The sequence below is a fragment of the Urocitellus parryii genome, chromosome X, assembly GCF_045843805.1.
Source record: "Urocitellus parryii isolate mUroPar1 chromosome X, mUroPar1.hap1, whole genome shotgun sequence".
In the NCBI taxonomy this organism is placed as follows: Eukaryota; Metazoa; Chordata; class Mammalia; order Rodentia; family Sciuridae; genus Urocitellus; species Urocitellus parryii.
Window position 1 is genome coordinate 66,020,734 of NC_135547.1, and position 20,778 is coordinate 66,041,511.

The following is a 20,778-nucleotide window of genomic DNA, read 5'->3' on the forward strand; positions in this document are numbered from 1 at the left end:
GATGTGAGTCAGACCACATAATAAAAACATTCAGCTAAAATTTGGTAATAAAATTTAGACTTGTTCAGCACTTTTGAAAAAGTTTGTTATTTGAGTGGAAGTGGATCACTGATGTTTTAAGAGCCAGTAACACTTTAAAGACAACTTGTCTGTTATTCCCTAATGTAGCTTTGATTATATTTGGCCTCTATCTGCTGTTGTATATCCCTGATATTTTATACTGACCTAAGGGCCACTTTTAAGCAGTTGTTAAACACAAAAGTTTTATTGTCAAACCAAGTATACTTGTGAAATAATTTCAGTTCCTAAAGCTTTCCTTAGTTCTTTTCAATGTCCTTGGATGATGAGAATTGGAAATCTGTACAAAATCCTGTCTCGGGTCTTAGGAGGATATTAGCTTACTGATCAGCAAATCTCAAATGGAGACCTCATAACAATCTCCAGGATTTACGTCCTTCTTCAAAAAACACATTCCCCTCTCCAATCCCTTGCAGATAATAATACATATTCCTCTTCTTTCCCCTAAGATCACCACTATAGTGAAGCACTGTTATTTATTAGAAATGGTTTAAAAACTTAGGGCATTCTAGAAAGGTAGAGATTTTGAAAAAGACTGAAATATTTGGCATTTTAAATATATTAATCAGATACATCTTTCTGAAAAACTGCCAGTCAAGCAACAATGAGTTTTCCATAGCAAAACAACTTTCAAACTAAAACAAAATCAACCAAAATCTAAAAATGGTATTCCTCTGCCAGTGCCATCTAATAGTACATTCTACTTGTCTGGCTAGAACCTAATTTAGGAATAAAAGGTACTGGTTATCATTTGCCACTCCAGTCGCTATTTCTATATAACTCACCACCGAAATATAGTGACATACAACAACTGATTTGTTCTGAATTAGGGAATTTATTCCAGTGACTAGGGCCTCATCTGGAAAGACTCAAAATCTAAATGATAGTGTTATCTCCCTCCCATGTCTGTCAGTTGATGCTGACTATTAGCTATGACCTCAGCTAGACCTGTCAGGTAGAATATGTGCATGTGCCCTTTACAAGTAGCTACTTGGAACATCTTACAGCATAGCAACTAGTTTTCATAAGCAAGTGTCCAAAGAATCATGATGTGGAAGCTTTATTATCGTTTATGAGTCAGAAAGTACATAGTATCACTTAGCCATTATCACAATTGCCCTACAATTGAAGAAGGAACATACACAACTTCTTGATGAATGAAATGTCAAGATCTTAGTTTAAGAAGCAGGTGTAGTATTGGATATATGGTTTTTGTCATCCCAGAAAATACAACCTGCCACAATCTGTGCACTGGATAAAAATATAAGACCCTTCCCTTATGCAAAATAAAACCTAAAGTTCAAAGATATTATGACAGCAGTCCAATTGACAGATCCCATTATCTAAATGGGGTCCAAGTATAGATGAAGATCCTAAAGTTTAATTCTTTGAGTATAGTTCTTTGAGCCGATCTTGACCTGTAGACAAACTAAAGCTACATCTGATCTCTATACATTCAACATACAACTGTAGAGGAAAGTCTAGAATAACTGCTATAAACTCCCCCATGGAAAGCAGGATGGAGGCACGGAAAGAAGGCAGTATTTACTGGTTCATAACAATTCTGAAATCTAACTAAGCACATGTTGACAGTTCCTTGTTCTGTTCTACTGCTTGAGAGTTATTCTCCATCATTTCTTACTCTGCCTATAATATCTTTGTCTCACCCTCTGACTCATAATTTTTCACTAAAAACATAGCTCATATTTGCAGTTGAGTAGTTTCCTCAGCCTGCTTTCTCCAGGAATGGTCTGAAGTCCAAAGTATTCCATTTTTTAAAATCTATATTTCTTTCAGTCTAACCTAGTATATAAAATTCCTTGGAAACCTTTGTGGGCCTTCTGTGTACCAATTTATAATCTACTCCACTACACAAAAGCCATAAGGAAAGTAGAGTTCTATAGGTTTCATTAGCTTGGGTTCCCTAAGCAATTGCTGTGGGATAATTCCCCTTAAACTTTTTAGAAGCCCCACTATTTAGCAAAATTACCTGAAATTTAAGTGCTTAAATCCTTAGAAGGCTTTCTGCATGTCTGAAAGGTTTCAGGAGGAACTGGCTTACATCCTTTTAAGGTTTTAATAATGAAGTTTAGTAGGTACATATCCTCTTTTCCATGTTACTACAAAAATGCATTACTGGATTTCTACTCCTACAGTGACAGAGACTCTCTGAAGAGCTTCCAATTTCCCTTAAATTTCTTTAATCGCTCACCAACAGCCTCTTTGAGGCCCTGCAGTCCTTTTCTGTTCTCTTCCATCTTCCATCTGCTGCCAGGTCCTAAAGTCAATGGCATATTTGCAGGCTTTGTTATAGCAGCACTCTACTTCCATTCTATTCCAGTTAATTATTACTGGGTGACACAACTTTCCAAACTTAGAGGCACAAAACAACAACCATTTTATGCTCACAGATTCTGTGGGTTACAAATTTGGAAAGGACACAACAGAATTTTCTTGTTTTTGTTCCAAAATATCTAAGACCTAAGCTGGAAATACTCAAATGCATAGTAAAACCATTTGAAGGCTTATTCATTCATATATCTGGAAGTTGATGCAAGTCATTGGCTGGGGCTTTGGCTGGGACTGGCTTTGGCTAGATTCAGCAAGGGCTGTTGTCCAGAACTCATATGTGGCTTCTCTATATGGCTTCATAGGTACATATTTTCATTTAGAGAGATTAGACTGAGAGCAACTTTTATTCTGTATCCAAGGGATCAGTCATCACAATATAGAATAATTAGTCCAATCCAAAAACATGGCTCATGTCTGATGCAATGGACATTATTCTTGTGGCAATTCAAGTTCAAAATATACATGTAGTCAGAAACTCTGAGTGGGCATATTGTCATGCAAGTCTGGAAGAAATTGAGTGGCTGGAGCCTTGTAAACTCAAGAGAACCTCTACCTTGGAAAAGTTAAAGTTCCATCAGCAGTAGGAAATAAGTAATTAGATATGAATAAATAGCAATAGTTACATATAACCTTATGTGAAGCATAATGTGAAAGACACCAAAATTGCAGTCTCAACAGAAAACCCATTCTACAGAATGATTAGCTGGAGTTGTCAGCAGAAAAACTCTATACACAAGTTATTTCTCCTAAGATGCTGCACACGGCCATCTAAAATCACTGATAGTAAATTTTATAAGATTTCTATTGATCTCTTATCTGAAATAATGTTCTTCAGTAACTACAAATATTCTTAAATCAGGAAAACTCAGACAACTCCCAAAGATGTTGTCTTTAACAAGGTTGATATATGATTGAGAGTTGAAATCATACTATAAAAACAATTTTCTTTCTTTTTTTTTTTTGGTACTGGGGATTGAACTCAGGGCTACTCTACCACTGAGCCACATCCCAAGCCTTATTATATTTTATTTAGAGACTGGATTTTACTGAGTTGCTTAGCACCTCACTTTTGCTGAGGCTGGCTTTGAACTTGCAGTCCTCCTGTCTCAGCCTCTTGAGCCACTGGGATTAGAGGTGTATGCCACTACATCCAGAAAAAACAATTTCCAATGAGTTCTCTCAATCTATGACTATATCAGAAGCATTTTCTACATAATTGTATTGTCTTCATAGCTGGAAGTATTCAAATTCAATGGTTCCCATACAGTCCATGAAGGTTAGTTTGCATAAAACATATCCTAGTGACAAAATACTCAAGTATACTGATAAATTATGTTTACATTTCAAATCTATATAAACAATTATATTTGAAGCAAAGGAAAAGTCTCACTTTTTTCAAAATGTTAGAAGTTGTGCCTTTATCATAAATATGTTTATTAAAAACTGCTAAAATTTCACAGGTGACTTAAATAGTAACCAAGAGAGACAAAATTATTCTGATATAGCACTTAATTATGTGGCTACTGTTTGAATTTTCATTCTGGATCAGGTCACCCTTGGCCCATCCTATTACCTACAGTCTTCTACATAGAATTCTACCTAACTCTGAATAGCCTAGTGTAGAACATGAGAATCATATTATGAAACCCGTAAAACTTTCAGAAGCATTATACATATGGACATAGATGAGCTAGTATCAATCCTGCAGTCCTTTCATTAAGATATTACTACAAGGGGTTGTAACTGAGTTGTAAATTGCCTGCTTTGTATGTGGAAGACCCTGGGTTTGATCCCCAATTCACACCCCAAAGACATTATTGAAATCAAGTTAAAAATATTTAGAAAACTGTTGTATTCTACTACCTTTCCTATCCTGCTACCTTTCCTATTAGTAACAACAGTTACTAATATGGCATTATGTAAAAATGTGGATGTGTAACCGATTTGATTCTGTAATCTGTATTTGGGGTAAAAATGGGAGTTCATAACCCACTTGAATCTAATGTATGAAATATGATATGTCAAGAGCTTTGTAATGTTTTGAACAACCAATAAAAAAATCAAAAAAAGAACAGGATAGAGTTTTTAACTCATAAAAAAATATTTAGAAAAACTATTGGCTCTGTAATCAATGGTCTTACACCTACATTTCCAGGCACCACATATGCATATTTGTTCAAGTACTTAATGCTTTTCAAAAACATTTCCTTTATCAGGGTCAGTTGTTGACTTCTTTATATTTTGTCATGGACATTCAATCCTCACACTTCTGGACAAGGAATAACAGATATCATATATAATTGAAAAGGTACAGATATGTGTCATTCTGCACATGGTTTCCTATGCCAAACCTATGTTGTATCCGTACTAGTAATTCATAGTGTAAGTAACTTCATATTCATGAACAAATACCAATACTTTCAAGGCAGGAGATAGACACTGTACAAGAGTTCCAGTTGTTAGAAAGAATGTGCTATAGAATGATGCTACCCTAAACATGACATTCCAAAAATGGTTTTTCACAGGAAATACTGATGTAGACAGCCAACACTGGCAGCCTGGGACCTACATGTATAGCTAAAAGGCTACATTGACATTGGGACCCATCATCTAGCCACTGTATTTTAGTCTAGCACCAGCCATGACTCAGTAAATACACCAACATAAAATACCTTATTGTAAAGTGTTCAACCATTTGATGTATAAGACTGCCAGCAAGAAATAGTTCAGCTAGGGACTGGGGATGTGGCTCAAGCGGTAACACACTCGCCTGGCATGCACTGGGCGCTGGGTTCGATCATCAGCACCACATAAAAATAAAACAAAGGTGTTGTGTCCACCAAAAAATGAAAAATAAATATTAAAAATTCTCTCTCTCTCCTCCCTCCCTCCCCCTCCCCCCCTAAAAAAAAGAAAGAAATAATTCAGCTACCCAATAATGGCAAAAATAAGACAGGCTTTTCTCCCTTCTTTTAGCTTTATCTTAACTTAAATGAATCTTAGTTCCCTTTATACCCTGCCTATATAGCCACACAGAGACAGATTTCAGGGCATTGGGAAACTTAATACTGGTTCAATTGACCTAGACTCATTCCAAGCCTCTGCCAGACTTAGTTAGCATTTGTAATAGCAAACTGCTGCTAAGAGAGCTAAACTATAGAACCAGCCTAGGTGTCCTTCAATAGATGAATAGATAAATGAAATGTGATAAATATAATGGAATACTACTTATCCATAAAGAAAAATGAAATCAGGGCATTTTTTTCACTAAATGAATGGAACTGGAGACTATCATGCTAAGTAAAATAAACAAATCCTCCCCCCACTGCAGAAAAAACAACGGCCAAATGTTCTCTCTGATATGTAGATGTGAACTCATAATAAACTGGTGGGATAGGGAAGAACAAAAATACTTTGGATTGGACAAAGGGGAATGAAGGGAAGCACGGGGGAATGGGAAAAGAAAAGACAGTAGAATGAATCAGACATTACTCTTCTATGTATAAATATATTAACATGACCAATGTAATTCTACATCATATACAATGAGAAGAAAGAGAAGTTATATTCTATATATGTATAATGTGTCAAAATGCATTCTACTGTCATGTATAACTAAAAAACAAATAAAAATAGGAAATAAACTTTAAAAAATAACTGACAAAGGGGATTGCATCCAATTAAAAAACTTCTACACAGCAAAGGAAACAATGAACAGAGTGAAGAGACAACCTGAACAATGGGTGAAAAACTTTTCCAGAAATTCATTCATTTGACAGAAGATTAATATCCAGAATATATTAGGAACTCATAAAGCTTAACAAGAAGAAGAAGAACAACAACAGCAACAAAACAAGTAATGTTTTGACATTATAGGGTAGAGAGGGTAGACATGGTCAATACATGGGTGTGTAGAACTGTCATAGTGAAACCCATTAATCTGTACCCCTCAAGTGTACTAATAAAAAAGAAAACATAAGAAAAGACAGTATGGGTTATCCTGTGCCAACAATAAACTCCCAAATCTCAGTGACTTAACACTGAAAAAAAAAAGAGTCACCATTCATAATAACTTAGTATAAGGAATTAGATGGAGCTTGCACACTTATGTTGATACTTGAACTCAATTGTTCTAAATACATGGCTGAACTATTATCAAAGAGCATCCCAAAATATGAGCTTGATGTTGGCCTACTGACAATATTGATGATTTTATGTTATTAAGCTGTGACTGCTTTGTCAACCCCACTGACATACAGAGTGCCAGATGAGAATTCAATCTACTGAAAGACCTTATTTGAACAAAAGGCAAGAAATTAAATACGTAATTATTGAGCACTTTCTTTGACGTAGAGCACCTGCCATGCAAACATTAATCCTTATTCCATGGAGCATCCATTCTAGAGAAGGAGACAGAAAATGAATCAAATAAATAAATTAATTAAATAGTATATTAGAAAGTTATAGATTCTAAGGAAATAAAGCAAGAAAAGGAGATAAGAAGATAAGTTTTAAATATGATCATCAGGAAAGGTCTCACTGAAAATTTGATATTTAACAAAAGACTTGAAGGAACTTGGGGGAAGGGGAAAACAGGTATAGAAAGAGGGACTCAGAATTTTGAATTTCAACTCTTGATTTAAATTTTGGAGTGTTGCTTCATCATTGCTATTAAAAAAAGAAGGAACCAGCATGATGGTAGCTGTCGCTGATATGTGTTAGCACTGACTTTATCACTTCTGGATATCCCTTGACTTATCCTAATATAGATTGACATTCACATAGTACACATATCTGCTTTGAATACTACAGTGGAGGCAAACTTACTGCGGAAAGATACCAGCCATTCAACTATGATTATTTAATTCCTGGGGGGGGGTTATATTTCAGTGAGTATTCTTTAGAGGAGAAGTTGACCCAACTACAGTTCACAGAACAAATGTCATCCACTGTATATTTTTAACTGAATTTTTGTTGAGAATTATAGATTCACATGAGATATGTGAAATAATAAAGAACTGGTGTAGCCTTAACCAGTTTCCCCTAAGGGAATTCTCTCAAAATTATATCATAAACAAGCTATTGGTATTATACAATCCATTGATTTTATTTGAATTTCCCCAAAATTTTATTCACTCGTGTGTGTGTGTGTGTGTGTGTGTGTGTGTGTATTAAATTATATGCACTTTTATCACATGTCTAGGTTTGTGTATAGTAGTTGCTACTTATCTGCCTGGGATTACATCCCCATTGGATGCCTGAAACCACAGATTGTATTGAGCCCATTATGTTCTATAATTTTTTCTATACATACGTATACAAATGAATGCCTTTTTTCCCAAAAAGCCTTCTTCATCTTAACAAAACATTTATCATTCACTATGGCTGTAACTTTTGGAGTTTGAGGTGTGACTGCAAAAATAGCAGAAATGTATTTTTCCTTCTTCACATTACAATTTCTTACTGTAGATCTTATAAATTGCAACATATTTTTTTTCTTTATTAAGTCAAAAGTTTCACCTTTTCATTTCAAAAAAGCACTTTGTAGTTTCTCTTTAGCATATTCAACTTTCCAGCATCACCAATCTTGCATTTTGTGACCATTAAGTAAAATAAAAGTTACTTAAATACAAACACTGGAATACCACTACAGTTCATATGATACCAAGATGGTGATACAGTGTTGATATGTTAGACAAAGGGTTGGTTCATGTCCTGGGTAGGAGAGAACAGGACAGCCCAAGACTTCATCATAATACTCAGAATGATAGGCAACTAAAACCTTAAGAATTGTTTATTTCCAGAATTTTTAATTGAAAAATTTTAGACCTCAGTTGACTACAAGTAACTGAAGTCATAACAAATAAAGCCACAGATAACTAGGGACTACTATACTGTTTCGTTTGTCTATTTTTCATGACTTTCTGTCCAGTAGTTTTATCAGTTGTTAATAAGAGCATGCATGCGATTCTGCAACCTGTACAATCAGAAAAATGAGAAATTATATCCCATTTGATTCAAATGTATGAATTGTCAGGATCATTGTACTGTCATGTGTAACTAATAAAAAAATTAAATTAAATTTAAAAAATAAGAACATGCAGAAAGCCTCAACTCTACTTGAGATTTGTGTCTTCTCCCATAGCTCTATTAGGTATTACTTCATGTTTTTATTTTGGGGCTGTTTGGTTTGATGCATTTAGAATCATTATGTCTTCCTGGTGAATTAATCCTTTTATTATTATTTAATGTGCTTCTATCTTTAGTAATTTATTTGCTCTGGACTCTATTGCAGTAATGCCTACTTTTGGAAATTAATATTTTCATGATATTTTTCTTTTAAAAAACATTTATTTTTTAGTTGTAGATTGGATACAATACCTTTATTTTATTTTTATGTAGTGCTGAGGATCAAACCCAGAGCCTCACACATGGTAGGGGAATACTCTTCCTCTGAGCCACAGTCTCAGCCCTGATATATCTCTTTTGGGTTTTATTTGATTTAATTTGTTGCTTATGTTGTAAAGAAGTTGTTCAGTTTCATTTGTTTACATGTGGATATTCATTTTCCAGTGCTACTTCTTGAAAAGAGTACATTTTTCCTATTGAATTCTTTCTTCATCCTTCTTGAAAACCATGTTACAATAAATGTAATGGTTTCTGAAATCACAATTCTGTTCCATTGATCTATATGTCAATCTTTATGCCACTGTTATAATTAATATCATTTTGAAATGAGTTTTAAAATTGGAAACTGTGAATCCTTCAACCTTATTTTTGTTTTCCAAAATTACTTTGGCTACTCTGGGTCCTTTAATTTCTGTATGAATTCAGAAATTGTGTTGAATGTGCAGATCAATTGGTGGAGGAAATTAAGGGAGAATGGGGAAAGACTGCTAATGGATAATGGTTTTCTTTGGGGAATGATTTAAATGCTCTAAATTTGATTTATGATGGTTGTACAATTCTGTAAATTAAAAAAAATGAATTATACACTTGAAATGCATTAATTGCATGGTTTATGAATTATATCTCAATATAGTTTTTAGTGAAATAAAAATAAATCTAGTGAAGAAATGTGGAGTTCTAATATCAAAAAATTAAAATAATTAAATTATTAACAAAGTCAATTTTTTAAAAAATTGTTGGTTCTTTTTATATATACATGACAGTATAGTGTATTTTGACATATTATACATACATGGACTATAACTTATTCTATAACTTATTCTAATTTGTCCCATTCTTCTTGTTGTACATGATGTGGGATTTTACTAATCATGTATTCATATATGAACATTGGAAAGTTATGTCTGATTCCTTTTACTGTCTTCCCTATTGTGATTCTCCTTCCCTTCCCTTCTTTCACTTTGTCTAATCCAATGAACTTGTATTCTTCCCTTCCCACCTTACTGTGTGTCGGTATACATATATCAGAGAGAACACTGAGCCTTTGGTTTTGGGGATTGGCTTATTTCACTTAGCATGATAGTCTCCATTCCATCCATTAACCAGCAAATGCCATAACTTAATTCTTCTTTATCGCTGAATAATATTTCATTGTGTATATATACTATATTTTATTTATCCATTCATCTGTTGAAAGGCATCTAGGTTGGTTCTATAGCTTAGCTATTGTGAATGGAGCTGCTATAAATTTGTATGTGGCTGTGTCACTGTAGTATGCTGATTTTAAGTCCTTTGGGCATATACTGAGGATTGGGATAACTGAGTCAAATGGTGGTTCCATTCCAAGTTTCCTGAGGAACCTTCATACTGAAGAATCCAAAACTTATTACCACATTCAAGTTCAATACAAAATCAAATGATGGTGTGCAAACACTTAGGAAAGTTCCCTAATGGGCTGTAATAAATGCTTATAATCAAAGAGCAAAATAACACAGTTGAAAACAGAAATATAGCATATCACATAACATGATTTCTAACAGGTTTCTGAAGTTCAATATGTAGTCAGATTTTTTTGTTTATATTGGACAAGTTTTGTAACATGCATAAACAACTATGTTTTTTCAGTGTCACTATTTTTTGTTAAATGTGAATCCACTCAGATTCATCATTGATAGCTTTATTCATCTTGATACTCATTAAAAGCAAACATGTATTTTCATGCTCATTATAATAAAAATGTTATGGAAATTATATTTATAAAAATTACAAACCTTTTTGTATTTAAAATTGTTACTGAAACATTGATGTGAATTGAAAATTAAAGCAAAAAGAGCAGTACTAAGTTAAAAATGTAATGATTATCTTTTCATATATCAGTAAAATTATGTGGTATAAATATAACATTATACATGCCACATATTTTCAGTCTCACCTGTGAGAAATGCATAATACAAATGGGTAACAAATTCTTCACTTATGTAAATGTGCCCAGCAGCAGCACTGAGCCCTAAGAACAATGCTAGTGGCACTAATAGAGTAATGTTTTTCAAAGTATGGTCGCAACACCACTGTTGGTTCACAAGAAAATTTAGGAGGGTAAGCTGGCAAGTTTGTCATTAGTTATGCATTTGTCTTCATGTGTATTATAAAAATAACTATCACATCAAAACTGTCTTAACAAATATTACTTTTTACAATGAGTAAAATGTATAGAATTATTAATAATTTCTTTACTTGGAATTCCTAGATTTCTTATTTTGTCTTTACTTCCTCAGTAAATCCTTCCCTGACCCCACTCCTAGATAACAATAGCTGTATCTTGCTCTTTGTTCCATAGTATTTTGCACATGTATCTATTATATCACAATTTAGATTGATTACAATTTTTGTAGGCATGCCCATATCTACTAGACTGTGAACTCCTCAAGAATCAGTGTCAAATTTTGTATTTCAGTGCTTAATGCAATGGCTGGGCTATGATAAGTGCTCATTGAATACTTATGGAATGAATGGAAATGAATTACAACTGTGGTCAGGATAATTACATTCTATAAGCATTGATCTAGTAGCTATTTCTCAGTTGGAGGCAAGATGGCACTGTGTCCTAGAGAGAACTAAAATTTTAAAACTGCTAGACAGGAAACCAAACATAATTAATTCTCTATCAAATTAATTATGTTAGCAAAGTTTTATATGCTCAATATTCTAATAATAATGGATTTCTGAAGTAAGATTCAAAGGCAGACATACTGAAAAAAATTAAAAGAACTGAAATGTAATTAAAAGTGCAGACTTTCTGGAGTGAAACCTATGTGAGTTTCAATTGTTTCAACAATTACCAGCTGGATCATCTATAAACTGAGGACCAGAGGTAATTCATGTAAAGTTTAATATAGTACCTGACACATAGTAAGCTCCTGACAAATGGATGCTATCATTATTAATTTAATCAGATGAAAACTAGGAAGTACAACACTAATAATTTTCTAGTAATGATTGTGTAAGGTCTGACATAAGAGAAAAATACAATGAAATCTAGTTTTCCCCTCTTACCTCATTCCCATTCTTATCTCAACTCCCTCTTATGAGAGCATTATGATCATTACCTTCGCAATTTATGCCAAAAAACAGCCTAAAGCACAGCTGGTCTCTCCCTCTCTCTCAAGTTCCTAGTATAGATCTTTTCAATACAAGGAAATAAATCATTTTTTAATTCACACTTTTCTGGTGGCAAGCAGATAATTGTTTATAATTAAAAAGCTTTTTCATCCAATTTCTACTGGGTTAGAGTAAGTCACAATGCTGTCAAACCAGGAAAGTACTTAATTAAGCAGAAAAAGTGACAATGAGTCAGTGTACTTTGCTGAAAAATTACAGGCCAAAAGTTGAAGTAAGAGACCCAATTTCTAGCCTCAATGCTGCTAATAACTCTTCATTGGCCTCATTGCTTTAGGCCTCAATTTCTTCACCTGTAGATGATAAGCTCTATGCTGAGATATTAGCTCATATTTTGCAAAAAAAAATGAAGATGTATCCCCACTACTCCTTAAATAGGTTTTCTAAAGGACTGAACACACATTTAATTATGAAAAGTGAAACTATAATTTCCACAGAGAAGTGTGAATGGATGTGTATGCTTTTGGAATGGTGAAATTCTTGTAGGAGAAAATGCAACACAAAAATCATAAAGAAAAAGTTTACCATGTAAATATATATAAAGATCATATGTGAGTTAAAAATCTTACAAAGCTTAAAAGATGAAGGGGAAAAAATCAAATAGAAAAATAAAGGATATGGTCAAATAATTGACACAAATGAAACAAATGGCCATAAAACTTTAGAAAATAGTACTACTTTTCACTCATAATTAATACATGTATATTACAAGAAGACATCTTAACTCATTCAATTCATAAAACATAATACATTTAAAAATACTGAATGTTGACTAAGGTAAGGAAAGTGGACATGCTTCTAAATTGGTAAATTCGTGCTGCTTACTAGTGCTGGTTCTTTCCACCTGTCTATGAGTCACTTCTGTTCCACCTTCAAACATGACCTTTTCATATTGTTCTTATTATATGATTTGTCATCACACATCCACATTTTACTCTAGGATGCTATGTGCAAATAGGAACAATAGTCTCACCATTCCAACCCCAGTCCCCTCTTCTGCCTTATGGAAAAGAATGCTCCAAGTATCTTTCAGTATGGCTATTTTTTTCTATTCCTTGGAGACATCCCCCATCCCAATAATGGGGATTGTCCCTCCAGCCATACAAATGAAAGGTAGTGAGTGATATTCCCTGGTCCTGCCTCCATTCTTTGATACTTTAGTTCCCCAAATTCCAGAAACCTGGGCATTATAATTTTCCCCAACAATAACTGACTGAGGGGAAAAAAACAAAGACTTATACAAATTCTTGAAATGTAAACAAAATATATAATGTGTAAGAAATCATCCTGCCACAGTTATTTTAAGGAAGAAATTAAGATGACCAAAAATAAAAATACACTATCTTTTAAAATGAGCAAAAATTAGCATAAACTCATGAAATAATGTTTTTGTTTTCAAACACTACTCAATTATTAAAATTTTTTACAAAACAAAACATACATCATGGAGCAAAATAGTAAACACCATTTATATTTATTCCTTTTTAAAAATTTCCAGCATAGGCCTTATCCAGGAGAAATTAAATGATGAATGAAATCTAATCTTAAATAAATTTAGAAGTGAACTAGAACATAAAAACAAAAAGGAAACTGAAGGAGTAATTATAACGTTGCAACAACCTGAGTCAACCAAGTTTGCATATATGAAGTAGACTATAAAGAAACAATTAAACTATTTAATGAGCATATTTAAAAAATATTGTCATATTTCCATTTATGCAATTTAACCCTGAAACCAAAGAAGTAATTCCAAAGACATGCTTAGTTTGCTGAAAATAATGAAAATGTACAGATGCAGATTTATATTATTGTCATTAAAATGTTTAAAATTGAGTATGTACCTTTGTTTGAATAGTTACTCATTTCAACACAAAATATAATTTATTTTCCAATTTTTAAGTACGTGGAAAATGAAGTATCTCAACTATATTTAACAAAGGAATTGAACATGAAATGATTTTTTAAAAATAAGACAAAATAAACAAAAAATGATTTCTTGAAAGATAATAATGTTTTCTGTTGTGTTTTTAGAATGTAAGAACACAGGAATGCATATATATGATCCTCCATAAAATGATTAGTAATTCTTCCCTGGGGAAATCTTCCTTTCTATCTTCCTGTACTCTTCCTATGAACACTGGAGTATTTTAAGATTTAACACATTTGTTAAACAGCTGTTTGTCTGTTTATCCTCTTGAATTAACAGACAATCAGTGTTAAAAATAGCATAGATTGCCAATTTCCCCAAAAAGAATTTGCTTATCTTCTACTACTTTCTTCAGAGTGTTCATATCTATAGTTTAAGTATTGAAGAAAGGTAGTTTTAACCTTGTCTTATTTTAAGCATATCTAAATTAAAATAATCTTCAAATGATAACCACTGTGTTTCAAGTAATATAAAAATATTATTTGAATAATAATAAAATAAAAAGTTTGTATGGGTACACAGAGCTTAATATAAAATGACCAGATAAGTTAAGCTCTAAGTGAGTGGGTGAAAGCCAAATACTGAAAAAAGGAAAAAACAAAATTCTAGCATGATACATGTGAAGATTGAATATTTTTTCAGTGAGGACACTGGTTTCAAACACAATTTATTTCAACAGTTGATACTATTTTCTCAGTGGATAATGCCTGTATCTTGTTATTCTTCCAAGGTGGAGGACTGAACCCAGGGCCTTGAGACAAGTGCTCTTCCACTAGGCTAAATCCCCACCCCCGAGGATGTACCTAACCAACTTTCACAGATGGACAGTTGAACTACTTGGAAAAACGGATTTTTCCTTGAAAATAGGACCTAGTCTTACCTAGGAAGCCTGGGCCATTTTTCAATTCTTGTTCTGTTTTGTCTTTAGAAGAGTAACCAGCATTAGTAAGCTTTTTAAGGACATTGAAAAAGCCTGGAGCATTAAAGCACATTAAAATACATAAAGCCAAAATATAATTACTTTAAATTAAAGATGCCATTATCTCGGTGCAGCACAGTATTCACATGACTTATAAAAGTGTTCCAATCTACATCTTACTATTTTATAAGCCAGGGATTAATATCTGTGCTTTTGTGAGATAAGGCTTAAAGTAAAACATAAAAATATATAGATTTAAAAAGTTTAGTATTTCATGCAGAAACATAGGCATGAACTGTACCAAAATTACAAATTAAATTTAATAGGCAGAATTTAGTAAATGTACTGGATATTTGCTAAGAAAATAGATGTGCATCCAACAAAAAAGTAACTATTTTATTGATGGAGTGCTAATTTGCTTGACTATAGTAATAATGTCACTGTGTGTGTACACATACAAATATCATGTATGCCTTAAACATATGACTATTTTTTAGTTTGAAAGAATAATTATGCATTTAAAATAAATGAAAAAAACTTAAGGGACGCAGAAGTCCTCATAGCTAAAGTGAAAGAGTTTGAAATGCTTTTCAAGTAAATGAGGACACCTACTGAAATTCAGAGATCTTTAAATAACTTATGGCCAATGAGAACACCTCTTTTATTTGAACACCTCTCTGTTGGCAAACACAGAAAAAGATAGGCAAGTATTTGACAATGTCAAGCTTAAAAACCCTCATTCACTTGCCTTAGACCAAATGAAAATTTTGAATGTGAAGCTTCTCTTCTATAAATTTTCTATTTCTTGAGATAGTTAATATTACAAGAGGATTCTAGTTTAAGATCTTAGATGAAAGGAAGATATATATGAAGTGGGTTGATGGTCAAAGTTTGCTCTGGAGTTTCAATCACTAAAATTGAAAAAAAAATTGTTTACCAAATATGCCATACAGTTATTAAATTTTTCTTTAAGTTATCTAATTGTTAAGATCTTAACCATAGCTGAAAATTTTAATATAAAAATGAAAAAATTGCTCCACTTTTAATACATGATCCTGGACAAATTATTTAAACTCTGTGGTGTTGAGTTTATTCATCTGTATTCTGAGGTTATTGAACTAGGCATTATCCAGTATCTCCTCTAAATTTTAATGTTTGAGATTCTAAACACAGCATTCTTTTAAATTACTACTTTAAACGTAGGTAGAAATTTTGCAATTTGAAACATAAAATTTATTGTGTACCTTTTACCTCTAGAAAGCAGTCTCATTTTTTAAACATACCTTACAGACCCATCATATCAGGGGTCACTCATAATTCAATATTTTATTACTCTCAGGCCTGCTGTGAATAAACATAAGATATTTGAAACTTTGGGTTCTCCAGATTAAAGTTTTTCAAGAGTCAGTTTCAGCTAAGTGCCATTATCAATCTAAGTAACTTCCTCATATCAATCACCTGTGAGGTTCAGAAATAAGCACATTGATGTATTTGGCTCATTATAGACTGTCTAGTATCTTTTTTTCTCATAAGCACATAACCTTAATAATTTGTGTCCTTTATATCAAACATTTTAATGTAGATACATTTAATCTATAATTTTTTTACATCTTCATGTGTCATTTCCTACCAGTTACTGAATGGATATGCTACAGATCCTGTAAATTTTGAGAGTTGCAGTGTATAAGCTTAACAGCCAGGGGAAATTAGCAAATCCTGTGGAGAACTGTCAGGCAATCAACATTCATAGTTATTAATAAGTAAAAGAGAAACAAACCAATGTAATTTTAGAAAAAAAATGATCTAGTGAAAAGTATCTATTTGGCAATTATACAAAAATGAAACTCTTACTTTGAAATAATTTATCAATTTTAGAAAAAAATAATTTGTATAGATAGTAAATTCTACAGGAGATCTGTAGTGTCATATGCTTAAAAATATTTAGGCAAAAAAAAGTAGTATAGAGAAGTTTGAACTGATGTGAAGAAGTAGGACCAAATGTTTGAGTAAATATATTTTTTTAAAAAAAATCAAGCTTGCCTTTGTCATGTAAGTGGTACGATCTAAAATCTACACTGTAACAGGAGGAAAAGATCTTATAGGGCTGAAATGAAGGCTTTTGTCAAAGAGGTGATATTTGGATTGGGTATGAACACTGGGATAGACATCTGATAAGTGAAGATATAAGAAAATAGAATTTCAGTGACAATAAAGCAAAGGCAAAGAGCTTAAATCAAAATGGCTGGTACAAAGGACCACCCTAAAAACTGCTTAAAAAGAACAGGGTGAATGGGGAATGGGAGTCAAGAAACAAATGCTTCACACTTTAAATTTTTCTTAAGCATACATGACTATGTTTGCAATTTTAGAAGACATAAATCACAATTGCAACAGATTAGACTGAAAGGAGAAAAACTGACAAAAAAGAAAAGTTTTGACAAACTTAAGAGGAATTTTAGAGCTCACTGTTCTGCATGTTTTGCCTTCCGTCCAACTTCCAAGATTTACCTCCCAAAGCTCATCATGATCATTTGTTTCAATCTACTGGGACTAGGCATTCTGTTCTTTGAGCAAGTACAAACTTTCCCTGCCTCTGTATTTGCTATATTATAACAGTCTACCCAATAGTTCAGAGCCAAGTGAAATACCACCTCCTCATCCAAAGCCCTCTCTAATTATCTCAGTTCTAGAAGATCCTTCCCTCCTGTTCTATTATTGAGTTCAGATTGCACCACTCAAATGATACAAATAACCTAAAGTTGTAAATATGTATGCATTTGTTTACTGAATCCTACAGAATTATAAAATTCCTCAAGGGCAGAAACTGCATAATACAATTTTTGCATACCACATGATTTTTCATTTTCATAAGCTGGTCTACAAAAGCAAAACCCGATTCACAAAATAATGCTAAATAAAATTTTGTTGAATGAATGCATTCCACTGACACATTTTTATTCCCTTCATTTTTCTCCTTATTCTTATGGAGCAATCATTATATTGAGTCCATTTTTTATTCTTACCTTCTAACTCTGGGACAGTAAAATGATTGAAACATATCTGTGTTCACCCCAAAATACTTTCACCATAAGGATAAAAAGAGGCATCAGAGGGTTGGGAATGTGGCTCAGTGGTAAAGTACTCAGCATGCTCAAGATGCTGACTTTGATTCCCAGCACCACAAAAATTTAAAAAAGCAAATTAAAAATAAGAATTTAAAAAGAAGTATCAGACCATGAAGGAATGGTCCCAATAACTGTGGAGCAAAGGAAGCAATTAAATGTCTTTCTGATTTATGTACTTAAACAAGAATACAATATGTGTTGTGGGAAGGAAACTGAGCTGAGATCAGTCTTATTTTAACTTATTTGTTTAATGCTACACTGTAGCTGTTGGAAAAGAAGGGGCAAACCCCAAAATGATGTGGTCTTCTCTTGAGGCTTCATTTTATTTTGAAGGGATGGGTTTTGGGCATTCTGTAGTAGATATGGTATTCATCTTTTAAAATGATAATTACAATTTTTAATCCACATGAACACAAATGTAATTCTTCCTTAAAGTAACTATTTAAAAGATTAACTTTTCCTTTCTATTAAACTTCCAGATTAGGAATGTGGAGTATTGTTGGGGCACTTTCTAACATAATTATCTCTTAACAACAGCCAAAGCAAGGCAAACTGAAAAAGGGCTGCAAGGATCTGAGTCCCCCACCCCTTTTAACCATTACTGGTACCAAGTACTTTATGTAATCTCCACACAGAGACCAAAAACCTTTAGGTCTCAGGAACTGATACTGGAAGGAAGCTAGAAGTATCTCTTACAAAAAACATTCCCTAAACTAGATTGGGACTTGCGTAAAGCTAGGGAGAACTCTCCTTGGGCAAAAACTTTAAGGGGTTACCCCAAAATTCAATATTGAAAACAAATGATATTTTAAAAAATAACATGTTGGTAATTTTCTTTTTCTTTAAATTTTTTTAGTTGTAGATGAAACAATACCTGTTTGTTTGTTTGTTTGTTTATTTATTTATTTATGTGGTGCTGAGGACTGAACCCACTGCCTCACACATGCTAGGCAAGCATTCTACCACTGAGCTACAACCATAGTCCTGACAAATATTTTAATGCAATATTTAAAAGATCAGATTTAGTGCAAAAAATCTGATGAACAAAATATCAAAAATTTAAATAAAGATAGAATCTTATCCTGCATAACTCACCTCAACCTAATCTCCTGAGTTTTTGCCACAACCTTAAATTTTGTGGCCGTGGTGAGTGCCTCCATGGCCTTATGGTAATCCAAACTGTGAGTCCTAAAAGTGCAAGGCACCTTCCTGAGTACCTTCACTAAATCTACTTTAGGATTAAAAATCCATTCCACCAGTGTTTTTCCTCTGCTATATTATGCTATTATAAATTTCCTTCAGGGTTACATTGAATTCTTAGTGGATTCCCTCCAAATGGGATAACGGTATTTTAACGGGTATCCCCGCCCCCAGAAGCCTTTCTCTCTTCCAGTTCCCAGTTTTGTTTATACTCTCCGCCTGTGGGAGGCATGCCATTTGGGCACCCACCCACCTCATGCCAGGACCCTTATGCTTCTTTGGTGGGAAGTTCCCGCAGTTAAATAAAGATTCCCACGCTTTTTCACTCTCTGAATGAGTGCTGTCACTTCATCTCTACCTTCTTGCCAATGTGTAAGGAAAACTGTGCCTCAAACTCAACCAGGTCTCAAGAGCAATTTTTCTCCTGTGAAATGGGAATGGCGGGGGTTTTGGAAACTAGAGAAAGCAACAGTTGGGGCATTTGCTTGTCATTACAGCATAAAAGAAAAGAAATGAAGACAACTCTGGTTTTCCTTCAGGTCATGTCCGAGCGCTACGCGCCTACGAAGTCCGCGTGCTCCTCCACCCCACCCGCAGTCAGCCAGCAGCGTAGAAGGGCTTCGGGAAAGTCCGCGGGCCACGCCTCCCACTGGCCACCTCCTCTTATTGGCTTGACAGCCTGTCACTCCAACCTGGCTCACATTTCTTCTAACCATTCACGTAGTTTGGTTGCGTCTTGGTGTGTTTAAGGTTGCCAATAACGAGAGCTTTTTTTTTTTTTTCCTTTTTTTTTCTTTTTTTCTTTTCTTTTTTTTTTTTTTTTTTGAGGCGAGTACAGGTCGTGCGGCAATTAGTTCATTGAAAACTCAGTTGCTGTCCCAGCGGTCAGACAGAGAGTGCTCTAGTCTAGGCTTCTTTTCTGCTATTAAGATCTTCTATAGAGAGCTGCAACAATGCCCAAAAGAAAGGTAAGTGAAATGGGAAGACCGAAGGGGAGATTAACTGGTGTAATACAAATTTCCTAAGGCAGATAATTTTTAAAAAGCATTTCAGCTTCTAGTTTGATTTTATGATGTACTGAAAGGACAGGGAGGGAAGGGCAAAGAGCTGTCGGTGTAAGGTTTAAGATGATCTCGCATGCAACTGGTAGTTCACTTTTGGCGTGTTTTGTTTAAGGAGAAGAATCGCTAGAGAGGTGTCTCCATGCTGAATTACAAACAGCCATAGCGCTGTGCTGTCGCTTCCTACCCCACCCCCCTCCCTTCGCTTACCCTATTGGAGAACACTTCTCCCAACCACACTTCCAGGGAACAGTTTCCTACTCTGCCTCCGGGTTTTCTTGGGGCACGATCACCTTTGGGGAAAGGAAAACTACAGCTTTCTCCTATATTTGCCTTTGTTCTTTCCGTTTTCTTTTCCCCCCCTTTTTTTTCTCTTCCCTCCTCCACTTCTTGTCATGCCAGATGGCTGTGCAATGGTAACTCTGTGCCATTAGGCGGCGCAGACTTCAAACTATCCTAGCAAAGGGAGAGATTCACAGATGTAATTAGAAACTTCAGGGCTGGGAGATCTGGCACACTGCAAGATGTCTA

General features: G+C 34.0%; 1 protein-coding gene across 7 annotated transcripts in view; it reads left to right on the plus strand.

The window, feature by feature from the left end:
• The window catches only part of Hmgn5 (high mobility group nucleosome binding domain 5), a 56,153-nt gene that overhangs the window by 27,699 nt on the left and 7,676 nt on the right, over positions 1-20,778 (plus strand). For 3 of the 7 annotated variants that reach the window (XM_077793823.1, XM_077793825.1, XM_077793824.1), the window contains one exon: positions 19,726-20,154. In XM_077793823.1, the coding sequence (XP_077649949.1) occupies positions 20,140-20,154 (15 nt within the window). In that variant the 5' untranslated portion in view covers positions 19,726-20,139. The remainder of the gene's footprint in view (positions 1-19,725; positions 20,155-20,778) is intronic. The other 4 variants (XM_077793827.1, XM_077793829.1, XM_077793828.1 and 1 more) reach the window with 2 other exon arrangements.